The sequence below is a fragment of the Orbicella faveolata genome, unplaced genomic scaffold (genome assembly GCF_042242905.1).
Source record: "Orbicella faveolata isolate gen_17 unplaced genomic scaffold, um_ofav_v1 contig_35, whole genome shotgun sequence".
In the NCBI taxonomy this organism is placed as follows: domain Eukaryota; kingdom Metazoa; phylum Cnidaria; class Anthozoa; order Scleractinia; family Merulinidae; genus Orbicella; species Orbicella faveolata.
Window position 1 is genome coordinate 26,272,501 of NW_028301564.1, and position 15,016 is coordinate 26,287,516.

At 39.3% G+C, this 15,016-nt stretch overlaps 1 protein-coding gene across 2 annotated transcripts in view; it reads right to left on the minus strand.

Annotated features, from left to right (window-relative positions):
• The window catches only part of LOC110043422 (uncharacterized), a 34,456-nt gene that overhangs the window by 14,242 nt on the left and 5,198 nt on the right, over positions 1–15,016 (minus strand). Inside the window, exons 6-13 of one of the 2 annotated variants that reach the window (XM_089272820.1) lie at positions 14,133–14,246; positions 13,372–13,454; positions 12,206–12,385; positions 3,378–3,536; positions 2,407–2,472; positions 1,787–1,928; positions 1,042–1,213; positions 1–37 (exon numbers count right to left, since the gene is read on the minus strand). The exon at positions 1–37 is cut by the window's left edge and continues 25 nt beyond it. In XM_089272820.1, the coding sequence (XP_089128946.1) occupies positions 1–37; positions 1,042–1,213; positions 1,787–1,928; positions 2,407–2,472; positions 3,378–3,536; positions 12,206–12,385; positions 13,372–13,454; positions 14,133–14,246 (953 nt within the window). The remainder of the gene's footprint in view (positions 38–1,041; positions 1,214–1,786; positions 1,929–2,406; positions 2,473–3,377; positions 3,537–12,205; positions 12,386–13,371; positions 13,455–14,132; positions 14,247–15,016) is intronic. The other variant, XM_089272821.1, reaches the window with a different exon arrangement.

The following is a 15,016-nucleotide window of genomic DNA, read 5'->3' on the forward strand; positions in this document are numbered from 1 at the left end:
TCTTCACTCACTCCAAGTTTTATTAACGAAACATCACCTAGACACAAATACATTCGCATAACATTTAAGTTCTAACCCTCTGCAGCTATCAGGCTTGGGTATACATGTAGCACAAACTATTTTACTTTTTTCATGAACCAAAATCAGTATGATAAAGACAAAGCTTCTCGACCAATATGTGAGACATACAGCGTATGAAGTGATGCCCAACTCGTCCGGCTCTACCAACTTAATAAAGATGAATGAAATAAGGATGACGATAACACATACTATACACTCAAACCTCCACTACCTAGACTGCAAAACAGTCGTGTTTTCTTCCCAATTCGGAAGGCGCGAAGCGCCGTAAGCGTGATCCTCGCGTGTGAAGCGCGCGAGCCTCACACGCTCCATTTTCCCTCGCCATTTCTACGCTCGCTCCAGACCTTTCGTTCGAATATTGACCGCGTTGCTCGCGTTCGCAAAAAATACGACTGTTTTGCAGTCTATCCACTAAAGGACACCGCACTAACAACGACCACATTTTTTTTGGTCCCGGCGGACAGTCCAGACATTTTAACCTGTCTACAACGGTCACCTCTACACAACGGCAACGATCACTAAAACTCGTCCGAACTGTCAAAATAACCTCCAGAAACGGCCAGTTAACCAATGATTATGACGAACAGTGACGAACAGTGTATACCACTGAAACCCCATTTTCAAGGTCGGCCAAACTTGATCCGTACCGCACCGCGCGTCGTTGGTCTCTGTTTCTGCTTTCTATATGTGTTGTGATCGTGTTTCGAATTTATATGTTAAAAAAAGGATAAATATATTTCAAAATTTTGCACCCGAAAAAACAGGTGTCATATTACACCCCTACCTCTCCATTACGACTACTTTCATCTTTCCCCAAGGTAGCCGTTGTGGAGAGGTTCGACTCTATTTTAATTCAATGTATTAATGTCAGTTAAGAGTTGTTTGCTTTGGTCTCTAAATAGGGACATTTGCCGACCCATTCCTATAATAATAAACCTTTGTTATCTATTAATGATATACCTTTGACAGCAGTAACTCTATGCTCAAAGCCGTAATCTATGTATCGTTCTTCTTCAGTCATTTGCTGACGGTCTGTAGTCTGTGGCATAATCTTAAAATGCTGTAGCGCTCTCCTTAATCTCTCTTTGGTGTCTTCGCCGGGTTGTTCACGCACAAGACAAAAAACATGGACCTATATTTTGAAATTGATTGTTAGATTAAATTTCCCAGGATTTTGATGACTGCCCCTTAAAATCCTCACATTTGCCAAAAGAGGAACAATTTGATTCTATTTTTTCAGTATACATCTATTAGCTTTCTGGCATGAATGCCGTTCTCGTGGCAGCAGAAGGGGGCGTTCAAACCATTAACCTTAACCCTAACCCATTTAACCTTCAGTGGGAGAGGTACGGATATTTCTGAAACGATGCACCATGAAAATATAAGTATGCAAGCGGAATGATCTTAAAAAATGATATGGATTGAGAACCCGTTTTATTTTAATTACATTTTCCCATCCAATAAATATTTTTAGGAAAGATTTGAATATTAGAAGTGCCCCACCTTCTTCAAGACGTGTATTTAACCAAGACACAGAAAGAGAGATACGAGAATTTAGTAGCCCAGAGAGTCTTAAGTCTGTTATTTAACCCATTTTCGGTAGAATCTAAAATTAAGAATATAGCTTCACAAATAAAATCAGGCATTGACCTGAGTGAAGAAACTAAAATAAATAACAAATAACATTTTAAAAAGTATTCATCACCTTGGTGAGTCTTATAAGATCTCTTAGTAGGAAACCGCCAAGAAATCCAGTTGAACCCGTCAACAGGACACGCCCTCTAATCCAGCGACGAGTGTTCTTAAAGTTTCCAGAGCGCCAAAAGGCTCTTAACATGATATCCATACTGTCAAAGGAATGAAAAAAGATTTTCATCATGAAACCTTGATAACAAATGCATAATAAAACAAAAAAAGACAAATAACCAAAGATCCCATTGTTTATATGGTTTTCTACCACATCACTTTTAGACAAAGTGATGCTTTATCTCCACTGTGATAGCAGTTAAGTTAAAAATATTATAGCTTCTTACGGCTTCTTACTTCTGACGCCACATTTAGTGAATTTTGAAAAGTTTAGCCTAAGTTTTTCACGTTCGTCGTAATCCGTGTTAATCTTCACAATCCTTCACCATCCTTCCATCGTTTTGGTTTATTAATACCTCGTTGGTGTTTTTTTTAACTTAGCAAAGTATTGTTTTGAGGTTTCCTTCAATTTAAAAGTAATGTTATACATGGCAAAAAATGACTTTTAACCCGCGACAATGCCCTTTTACGCAACTAAAATACTGGTATTTTCACTGTACGAAAAAAAGAACTACAAACTTTACAAATCCCTCTGAATGGTAGTTGACTTCATCTAGAAGATCCACCTTGCCTTCTTTCAAGTCTCTGAAAGAAAAAATGCAGACTGGAATCATTTAAATAGTTTGATGGTTTGGATAGCAGTTGTCATAAGAGACGGTAGCCAAAAACTTGAATTTTTACTGGCCATGGAAAACAAATCCAATTGAAATTACATGCTCTATAAAAACTGTAAGTATACACTTTTCTACCAAGCCAAATTTCCTTACTAAACCCTGACCAAACACATGATACCTGCCAAATTTCGCAGAGTCAAAGGCATGAAAGTTTCCTCCTGATACCGGAAATGCTAGCATGTTAGACTCTTAAAGCTACATATGACAAGATTTCCAAAGTTTCTTAGACCCAGTTCCATGGTATGCTTTGCCAAACACAACCTTGTTGTCCTTAGCTTTGTCTTCTAACAACAATGAATTCAGGGAGTGCATGTCATTTACACTGGACTTTCCTTAGCTTTTATTGGTTTGAGTTCACATATTTTTCAGACTTGCGCTGGAAATAACGCTGTAATTATTGCTCAGTTATTGTAATCATTGCTTTAACTTAGTATTGACATGACAAATTGGTCCATAGGCATGAAATAGCATGGGATCAAAGTTTTTGGCTTGCAGACATTTATTTATTTATTTCAGTATTTAACATTTCTTTATACACGGTTAAAAATCATCAGGTAATACTAATATTTAAAATTAATACTAATAAACTACTAATAAACAGTCCATGCTAAATACTAATTAATAAAAATTGAAGAAGTAAATCCTAATTTAAATATGGGCTCCAACAACTCATCACTGAACCGACCCGCATAACTGAATCCTCATCAACATGAGATTTGGCAGGTATAAACACATTAAACACTATTATATTAAATCTTGTTACTCTCTGTCAAATATTATGATGTTTGATACTATTGGAACTAGACAGGATATTACTTCACTAACTTGCTGCTCTGTGTGCCATCTTTTTGTAGTTCGTCAATCATTTTGGACATCTCTGCTACAGTTGGGCAGGTGAACAAGTCCTGTACTGTCAAGTTTATACCAAACTTGCTATTTACTTTCACCAGCAAATGTGTAGCAAGAAGAGAGTGTCTATAAAAAAAAAAAAATAGTTAGAAAAAGTAAGGTGCTGTTAAAAAACGTACTACTCCCTGTTATTATATGTCAAAGGTATGAAAGTCATGAGGTAAATTAGAGCGTTCCGACTGGTTCTTTCTTGGTCGGGATTTTGCAAATATGGACTGTTTCCATAGAAATGGCCATAAACTGTATTTTTTGTTTTCGAAAAGCAGAAAATCCAAAATTTAGTGCCATATAATAAACTACTAACCTAGCTTGCTCGAGCCATACTGGGGAATATTAGCCCTGGGACTTTTTTGTAAGGAGCTCGCTCGGGTCAAATATTCCCTAGTCGGCCCTTCTGCTCGGTTAGTAAGAGTTTTATCTTTAATGTTTTCAAAAAGGTAAGTAAATTTGGTCTTCCCATCCACTCATTAAATGTCCCTGAGGGTTTTTACACCCGCTTTCAGTGTTGCATGTATAGCGACTATCTTTCCACATGCCATCTCTCCGCATGCTATGTAACCTGGCCTACGTCAAAAACGCAAGCACAACTGACTACTCGACTATTATCATCATGAAAGATGGATTTATATGACATCAAACTAAGGCTAGGAGTATCAAGAAAACATTCTGTGAGAGATAAATAGACTGCTTTGAATGTTCATATTTAGCTCTTATTAACCGAGCAGGAGGTCTGTATGGAAGAATCTTGACTGAGGTCGTGAGTACAGACCAAACGTAGTGAGGTCTGTACACACAACCGAGGTCGAGATTCTCCCATACAGACCGACTTAGCTCGGTTAATAAGATGTTTATTTTATGGCAAAGAAGAAAACTTTAATTCGTTTAATTTAACTGGTTTGTACTAGCAGACATTTTGCTTGCAAACGGCAATGAGCTTAACTTAAACCTGTCGAAATTTGCTCGTCCTCTCTACTTTTTTTTGTCATCAGGGTTTTTGGCACTTCCATAAATGATTGAGAAGAAAACAAAAGAAAATGGTGAACATTTTTGTATTTTAGTTTGCTACTTTTTCGACGCAAAATGAAATTGGTCTGGATGCTGGTCTAGATGGGAAAATCTAGACCGCGGTCAATATCGATTTCAGCCAATCAAATCATGAATTCGGTAGTTCCCAGTCCTTGAGAGACACAGCCATATAATAACTTCCAAATATTAACTGAGCGGTAGCGGCCCAATTCTACCGGAAGTCACTATTGAGAGCCGATCGACTACACTAAAATTGTTTGAATTATCCCGTAAATCCGGAGTCCACAGTCTTCGTCATTCATTTGAGGTCACTAATTATCATTTATTTGTCATGTGTTCTGCTAATAACCGGAAACATCGCCAGTTTCACAGTTAAACGGTCTTTCAGCCGTTAATATGGCATGTCGAGAGATGGTCGAAAGATGTCGCCCCCGGGATGTCGCCTGTGCACGTAACACTGAAAGCGGCTGTAATTGACTAACCCTTGCTCAAAAAGATAGTTGAACAAAGCCAATCTCTGTGAAAGTTAGTCTTGATTCTTCGAGTAGAATTCCTCGAAGTGTCACGCTTGCAGTGATCACGTAATGTAAGGCTTGTAAAATGTCACCGGATCTCGTGATCATTACGCAATGTGTGTGGAGAGTGTAGCCTGCAAAAAAATAACCCGGTTTTGGAACGCGAAGTTTGTTTTGATGTGTCAAAACGGAACGTTATCGAATTCAATCATCTTGAAGAATTACATTTGTTTTTGCGCATTATTTCACATGGTCTTTCGAGCTGGATGATCAGGTTGAAGCGAAAACGTCCGGAATAGCGTGTGGAATGATTAAGGCGCCGACGCGTAGGTCACAGAGTTATGTACGGAAAACAATGGAGACAGTGGATGCATTGTTGGAAGAATACAAGGTCTCGAAGAATGGAAAGTTGAAAGCAACTAGAAAATTGATTTGGATTCGAGTATTGGGAATCAGGTGGAAGATGAAGAGGCCGAAAAAAAATGAGGAAAGCTGAATGAAAAGCAGAAGCTAATTGTCAACATTGACCTTGCGGCCACAGCGATTAGGCCAAATAGTGGAAGTGAAGACGAGATCTGAAGAAGTCTCTCAGGTTAGCTGAAAGTGTAAATTCGTCGAAGAAAGTTGGTAAAAGTGGAAAACGTTCGAAAAGCATCAACCAAACCGTACTAGTTATCAAGAAATTCACGAAAAGCCACGTGGAATAACAAGCGTTCTGGCTCAGTTTCGAAGCGGCTATTCACACTTAAGAATCGCTAAATGACATCGAAAAGCTGAACTGTTTACGTACATACCTCGTCTCGCATTGAGAAAGGTCATTTGTCTGTTTCTACATCGATATTAAGCTCGCATATTGACTCCATGTTGAAGATTCGTCGAGTAGTTATCGAACTAGTAAGACTGGTGTATGACAAGATGGAGATTAAATTGCGTGCGTAGTCAACAGGCACTGAAATGTTTTGAAGTCTGATATAAATGGATAGAGTATCGATTGGTCGTCAGCCTAGATGAAATCGGACACCTTGGACAAAGTTCAAAGAAGATCCGGATGCACGCGCGAAAAGCAACTTGGTGGGTGGAAACAAAAACGGTTTCAATTACAGCTTACATGAAACAATGTTACGTAACCGAGCACGAGCAATGTCACGCAATAAAGGACAAGGAAATAAAGGAAATAGCGTAAAGTAGTTGATCAAAGCCAATAGATGACTTCTACGAGAACGCTAAGACGTCAGTCCTTTCACAGACGGCTGCAGCAACTGTTTCAAATCCAAATAGTTGAAGTTCGACAGTAGGTCATACATTTCAAGTCGCATTCGGAATGCCCTCGAACAACCCCCCCCCCCCCACACCCATTCCGGGGGGAAGGAACTTCCATATGAAAAGGACGGGCTGCCCGTCGGAAATTTTGAAACGAACCCCTGGACCCGTACAGCGCCAGGATCCTGTTTTGTGGGCGTGGCTTGAAATTTACCAATTCTAAAACAACACATTATCTCCTGTCATATTATTTCGGGTTAATCATATAGCTGCGTCAAAATCTAATATTGCCAACAGATCTACTTTTTATCAATTTTTGCCAACTGCCCAAATTTAAAATAAATTGGATAGTTTTTGCTCCAACGTTTAGTTTAGCTTTGAACAAACTATCCAATTTGAGAAAAATCTGGATACTTTCCATCAACCAATCAAATGTCAATATAAATATAAGAACCGAGTATTAGCCAATCAGGTTGCGGCTATTATTACTGCCATCAAACGTCAGCGTGCGATTGTAGCTCGCTAAGTTTTATTATGTTTTGATAATGGCGGAATTTCCCGACTTTTCTCTCCACCTTATTGACGTCTCAAACTTTCAAATGGAGTCTTCAGCCAGGTTTCCAGAGATAGATGTTACTGATTTACTCGAGATGAGGGAGAATAATCAGAAACAAGAACACTCCAAGAAGCACAAAAACCTGGGTAAAAGTGTTTGACCTGTGGCGTGCTGAGCGAAGCGAATTGAGAAAGCTTGATCCAAACGTTTTGATTACAAAGTTCTCTAAGTGCAACGACGGAAGTTTACAGGGCGGGGGGGGGGGGGGGGACTCCTATAGAAAAAGGACGATGGTGCTCATCGTATCTCTTAGGGGTTAAAAGAGCGGTCTTGGCACCTTTTTGGGTGTTCAGCCTCAAAAGGTCCACAGTGGGAGCTTTTGTGTTACGTTTTAGGGTATACGTATATGTAATAGGACTACATGCTGTCCAATTTGGAAATAATTGGATGAGAAAAATTCCGAGGACTGCCAAATAGACTGTTTTCGATATATCAAAATTCAGCTTGGCAGTGAGGCTTAGAGGACAACATAGGCACGCAAGGCGTGCAAGAGTTATTTTTTGGTGTGAAGTGTTGGAGATAGAAGCAATCATGGTACAGTAATGATTTGGTTAATTTGACAAGTTTTTTTGGTTGCGATGTTACATCGGTCATGGTAAGATAGCTAAATAGTAAGCCATAAAATGTTTGACTGAACAAACTACAGTAATCTGACACGACTTCAGATTAATGTAGATACCATCTTATTTTCTAACAGGCAATTTGATTCGTTCTTTGATACAACCCGCACTGTGATTGGTGTGACACGCGCACATGTATAACTCCCTCACTCACGGATCACATAACCCTTCCAACCCCCAAGAGGAATTTTTGCTCAAAAATACTCAAGTTAATATAGAGACTTTTTCGCATTTTATACGAGTCGTAAGTTTACCTTTTTACACAGCACAACACAACACAACTTCACCGAAAGTAGAAAGAAAGAGAAAAAACCTCTGACACTTTGAAAGTCTGATTTAATTAAATTGCACTTTAACTTGGTGCCACGAAAGCTTCTTTTTTGTTTAATATCCTGGAAACAATAGCCGATAACTTGTCAGCTGTCATTGAATTTACTCCCATATAAAAAAAAAGTGTTAAGTTACCATTTGTTACTAAAGATAGCAAACATCTCGTGGGAAAGAGTGGTGACGATTGGTCCGCTCTAATTGAATTTACTCCCTTGTGAAAAACAAGAGTGTCAAATTACACTTTGTAACTAAAAAACAAAAATATCTCGTTATATTTGCATGCAACAAGAACAAAACAATCGTTACCCGCATTTACTATTGTAAACGTTAGAACTGTTTCAAATCTAAAGTCTCGTCCCCTCTACAACATGTCCTAAGGACTAGACGCGACGATTCGTGACCTCTAATTGAATTTACTCCTTGTGAAAAACAAAAGTATCAAGTTACCTTTGTAACTAAAAATAAAAATATCTCGTTGCATTTGCATACTACTAACTCACGAACTGTTTCAAACTTCAAGGCTCATCTCGTTCATTTAACTAAAATCCTCCGCCTAACCCACAGAAAATGTCGAAGTAAACCCAATATATGAATACTTCCTCCTCTTTTATAGAAGAATAAATATGGCCGTTCTGAACTCTATCGGGATCAAATCTTCTCACGTACCATTTACCGTTACAACAAGAAATTTGACTGGCTGTTTATAGTAGATCCAATCTGATTGGTGTGACATACATACATCTTTCACTCACTCACTCACTCACTCACTCACTCACTCACTCACTCACTCACCCATTGACCCGTCCATAACATACCCTCGGCGCCAACTAAGAGGTACTTTTTTTTACAAAAAAATAACTCAATAACTCAACAAACAAAGGACATTGAACAGCCACGTTTATTTATTTATTTTGTTGATGTCCTCTAAGGCCCGGTTCATACGTCGCATTTCTGTCGTGTCGAATTCAATTCGACGAGTTAAACTCGTCAGAAATTCGACGTCTGAATCGGCTGCCGTATTTCTGTCTCACGTTCGACTGGCCTTGTCGCATTATCTGACAAAGATATGCGACACCGATTCTAACGTCGAATTTCTGCCCTGTCGAATGTAATTCATACATTATGTTAATGTATTGAGCATGCGTAAATTTGGTTCCGCCAAAGAAAAAGAAGAAACTTGGCCATTTTCGTCTCAATGCAACCTGAACATATTGCAGCACATACTGTTGCAGTGTCAGCCTTCTCCTCCTCGTTCCATTGGCAAACAATTTTTGGCAAAATTAAAGTCCCTCGTCGCTCAGTATGTTCGTCCGCCATATTGAATACGTTTAAAACATTTTCCGCTGGACGACATACCGGACAATATCAATTCTGAACTAAGTGCGATACAAGTGCGACGTCTGAATCGACAGTCGCATTTCTGCCGCACTTAATTGAATTGAATTCGACACGTCAGAAATGCGACGTACGAACCGGGCCTAAGCCTCACTATCAAGCTGAATTTTAATATATCGAAAGTGGCCTATTGGACGAGGCCGTAGCCGGTAGGACGAGTCCACTTTAGTCTCCTCCGCAGCCGTTTTTGAGTTATTTTTTTTGTAAAAAAAAATACCTCTTAGTCGGCGCGTCGGGTATGTTATGGACGGTTCAATGGATGAGTGAGTGAGTGAGTGAGTGAGTGAGTGAGTGAGTGAGTGAGTGAGTGAGTGAGAGATGTATGTATGTCACACCAATCAGATTGGATCTACTATAAACAGCCAATCAAATTTCTTGTTGTAAAGGTAAATGGTATGTGAGAAGATTTGATCCCGATAGAGTTCAGAACGGCCATATTTATTCGTCTATAAAAGAGGAGGAAATATTCATATATTGGGTTTACTTCGACATTTTCTGTGGGTTAGGCTGAGGATTTTAGTCAAATGAACGAGATGAGCCTTGAGGTTTGAAACAGTTCATGAGTTAGTAGTATGCAAATGAACGGGATATCTTCATTTTTAGTTACAAAGGTAACTTGATACTTCTGCTTTTCACAAGGAGTAAATTCAATTAGAGGTCACGAATCGTCGCTTCTAGTTCTTAGGACATGTTTTAGAGGGGACGAGACTTCAGATTTGAAACAGTTCTAACGTTTACAATAGTAAATGCGGGTAACGATTGTTTTGTTCTTGTTGCATGCAAATATAACGAGATATTTTTGTTTTTTAGTTACAAAGTGTAATTTGACACTCTTGTTTTTCACAAGGGAGTAAATTCAATTAGAGCGGACAGATCATCACTACTCTTCCCCACGAGATGTTTGCTATCTTAAGTAACAAATGGTAGCTTAACACTTTTGTTTTTTATACGGGAGTAAATTCAATTAGAGCTGACAAGTTATCGGCTATTGTTTCCAGGATATTAAACAAAAAAAGCTTTCATTTCTGGACGGTTTTTACGTCTCTGCAGTAGCAGTTCAATAGTTTTATTTGATGACATTCATTTCAGTTCGATATTTTTAAAGGTAAAAAGTATGAAAACTGTTCAAATGTTCTTTGAAGACTGTGCGGCACCAAGTTAAAGTGCAATTTAATTAAATCAGACTTTCAACGTGTTAGAGAGGTTTTTTTCTCTTTCTATTTTCAGTGAAGTTGTGTTGTGTAAAAAGGGTAAACGTACGACTCGTATAAAATGCGAAAAAGTCTCTAAATTAACTTGAGTATTTTTGAGCAAAAATTCCTCTTGGAGGTTGGAAGGGTTATATGATCGGTGAGTTAGGGAGTTATGCATGTGCGCGTGTCACACCAATCACAGTGCGGGTTGTATCAAAGAACGAATCAAATTGCCTGTTAGAAAATAAGATGGTACCTACATTAATCTGGAGACATATCAGATTACTTTAGTTTGTTCAGTCAAACATTTTTATGGCTTACTATTTAGCTATCTTACCATGACCGATGTAACATCGCATGTACATCATAAATTCCCAGTTTGTTTCTTGCTGTACATTACAACCAAAAACACTTGTCAAGTTAACCAAATCGTTACTATAAACAGCTCCATGAATGCTCCTATCTCCAACACTTCACACAAAAAATAACTCTTGCACGCCTTGCGTGCCTATGTTTTGGAATGTCACGCAACGCTCCCTCCGAAGCGTCCAATTTGGCAGTCCGAGGAATTTTTCTCATTCAATTATTTCCAAATTGGACAAGCATGTAGTCCTATTACCTGTTAATTATGTAGTGACGTTGTGAAATTTTGTAAGAGCAAAGCGGGAGCTGGGCTCAATTTGTATCTGATCGCCTACACAAAACCAAGCATTTGCTCTCCGTTGTCTCAACAGAGGATCGAGTTCGCGAAGACTTCGAGTAGACACCTCTAGAACTTGGAGTTGGTAGACAGCTCTAGTGCTGATGCGGAAATGCCGATGGACATTTTGATTGGATGCGATTTCTATTGGCACTTTATGAATGGCGAAACTGAACGCAAATAGAAAGGAACGGAGGACCAGTTGCCATCAAAACGCATTTGGGATGGGTCTTGTCAGGACCAGTACAAGAAGCAAAGGAGACACCGGCTGGTTCTTCCGTGTCCTTGAACAACACCCACGTGCTTAGTCTGGACACTGAACCAGTAGAAGCGGATGATTGTTCTTTGTAGGAGGAACTAGCGAAATTTTAGAACATTAAGGCCTTAGGAACAAGAGAGTGAAGCTCTTGAAGAAGGTTGACATGAATAACGCACAATACGAGCTGTCACTGCGTTACCAGACAATAACAGCTTGAGTTATACTCGCTTGGGTTATTACTCGCCTGAGAAAAGTGTATTACACGGCGTTTCTATTGACTTTGAGAACATTTTAAAAGTTGTTTGTGAGTGTTATCTGAGTTTCGGCATTGGTCCTTAGACCAATGGACCAATGGGTGGGGAGGATGTAGAATGTCTCGAAGTGTAACGCTTGCAGTATAGGATGCCACGAAATGTAACGCATTTGAAATGAAACTGGATCTCGTGATTATCACGTGACGTGTATGCAAATGTATGAGAGAAAAAACCTGGATGTTTTCGGATGCGAAATTTATCTTCATGTATTAACTGGAACGTTGTCGAATTAAATTGTCTTGAAGAGTTTGAATTTGTTTTTGCGCATCATTTCACACTTCCCATCCCCATGACAAATGGAAAAACCAAAATATTAGCAATTAGTGTTGTATGTGGGTGATTTTTTTCCAGTGGCCAATTCCCCCTATCAGACGCGCCTGCAGGGAATCATGGTAATTGTATTCATCATCCTGGACCAAGTATTCGTTTGAATCAATACAACTACCATGATTCTCTGCAGGCGCATCTCATACAGGAAATTGGCCATTTTGTACATGTTCAGCTTACCCTCCTAAATCGAAGAAACCTTCTTGTATATCAATGCTGGTTATGTTCAGTACTTCACACCACAGTTGAGCAAGATTGCGTTCTGTTAGTGTGCTCGGCAATCCTTCTTCGTCCGTTCCAACGGAGCCAATGGGAGGCAGTTTACCTTTGTCAAGCTTTCCAGCAGGCGTCACTGGGATACTAACAGTAATAGCCAATGATATATTAGAATGCGTTAGTTACAAAATGAGATTTTCATGTGGTAAAATAGGAATGAAAAAGAAATTGATAAATGTTAAAATCAAGGCATTCCAGATCTTCTTGTTATGTAATGATTAATCAATTCAGGCTAATACCACTCGGAATGGTGTTAGGATACTACATGTTCGGGAAAGGAGCCCCCACTTAATTCCAACCCGGACAAAAGCTCAGTCAGTCGAAAATGCTGAGACCTTTGAGTGAAAATCTCAGAGCAAAATTTCATGCGACTACACTTAGTTACACTATGGTAAAAATTGCCCGTCTCGATGATGCTTTCTCGGGAATTTTTCAACTGGAAGTAAGCCCAGTAGAAGGTCAATCACTGCAGCAAAAAGATAAGAAAAGTAGAAAAAGGAAAGGCGAAAAAAAAAAAAAAAAAAAAAAAGGAAAAGCCTGAAGACGTAGGTAACTTTCTCGTCCAAAAACGAAATTCTGATTTCTGCGCACGCCCGAGCTAAAATGTCGCAGAACGCGATGCTAGTTCAAAGAAAGGCATGCTGTCTTGTTGCAAATGCCTCTTTTGAGTAGACTGGAGCTACTTTGTTTCATATCCAGGCCACAGTTAGTACCTATATCCAGGCATATCCAAAATGTCCAAAAAATGCGTTGCCACTCTGTTAATACAGCTAGATTATTGCGACAGCACTAACGGGATTGGATTAATGACAGGACTAACGGGAATTGACTGTACAACTTACCTATTCAAAAGCGAGTATTGTAAAGAAAGCTTGACTTTAAAAATACATGGATTCTATTCATCATTTTCAATATTTCTTCTCAGCAACTCATTTTGTTAGTTACTTCAAAGATATGCCAATATTTTACCAGTCCTTGAAAACATTTCAGAGATCCATCAATGATTATTAATTCAGTTGTTTAAGGCTTAGCTAGTTGTTAAGGCTTATGCTGTTAGTTATAAAACGCACCTTGCCAGGAGAACAAAATGGGATGGTATCATGTAAAATGGAAGTCTTGTCTTTAAAGCTGCTCGGACATTTTTCTTGGTGGTCTGATTAATAAAATGGAATTAATTAAACAAAGATTTATTTCATAATTTGGCTGTCCTTACATGTTTCCAACCTCTGTTGTGAGTCACTATATAATGCAAGTATATGTAATTTGTTATTAAATAAATGTAAGACCAAAAACTCATTGAAAACTATGCTATCACCTTGGGGCTATCCGGGTACACAAGTGACAATCATGTGTTTTGTATGCAGAATAACCGACTTGGAATCACCCAGACAAAGAGAGGCATTGATCAGTTTATGGGAAACAACAAATATAGATGTCCACCTACCTTATTTACAATGAATTTTCGCCACAGGTTTATTTCACGATTTTGTGGTGTGCACATTTTGTGGCACTTAAATTCTGCGATTTTGTGAAAATTTTGTATTTTGAATCACCTTAACTTTACGTTTATTAGTAGCACACAATTTATTTCCATGGCAATGCTACTTCAACATGTCCTTGAGTTTAGTAAACCGACTTTTTTAAAGGTACAACAACGTCAAAATTAACAAAACTGCAACGGTGGGATTTTCACATCATGTTATGTTTGCGACACTTATTGTTCGCATCACTTTAATTTCACTATTTTTTTTAAATCATGAAATTCGTAAAATTAACGGGTCACGAAAATTTCATGCAATAAGGCATTTAAAGCAGACGTTTTCTTCTTTACCTTTCCTTCAGGAACAACATAAGCTGCCAAATACTTGTCCTCCCCTTCTTCACCATGAGCTACCACACAACAGGCATTCACCATAGGAAGCTGTAACAACGCAGCTTCCACAGCCTGTTGAAACAGAGCAAACACCATATGAGGCTAGGGTGCAACTTCATCAGTGTGCCTCTCTATGTACCTGACAAATTGAGGGCCCCTCGGTACTTACAGAAATCAATGGTGGATGTAGGGGTAGGGCCCAGTAGCACTTTTTCCAAATTACATGTACCTGTATTGGCTTTCCTTGGGTTGACCTCGGACCAAACACAGGGATATGCTGGAAATAGAGTGGGATTGTATGGAATCTCCACTGTTGAGAAGGGGAAAATTCAAGACCTTGCTGGAATTGGGGACTAGGGGGGATATGGTCTGTGAGAGACAATACATACCATCGGACTGCCCGAAGGACTCTCCAAGGGACTGAGGGACTGTCCGAGGGACTGTCTGAGGGCATGTCCAAGGGACTGTCCAAGAGACTGTCCATGGGACTGTCTAAAAGACTGTCCAAGGACTTTGCAAGGTATTGTCCAGGACGACTGTCTAAAGGACTGTCCAAGGGACTTTCTAAGGGACTGTCCAAGAGACTGTCCAGGGAATGTCCAGGGAGGGTCCTCAGAGGGAGTAGCTTCACTCCAAGTTTCTTCATGTAACAGATATTGTCAATGAATGTTTATGCTGGGACTGGTGAGCCTCTGCACTCCCCCAGTTGACTTGCATTCAAACAGACCTTAACCCTAAACCCCTGTGAAAAGTTACATTGCCTTGCTCTTTTTACAGACCACATGGCCTGCACAGGGGGTTGACCTAAAGGGGAATCAGGTGCCATCTTTATTACTAAGTAC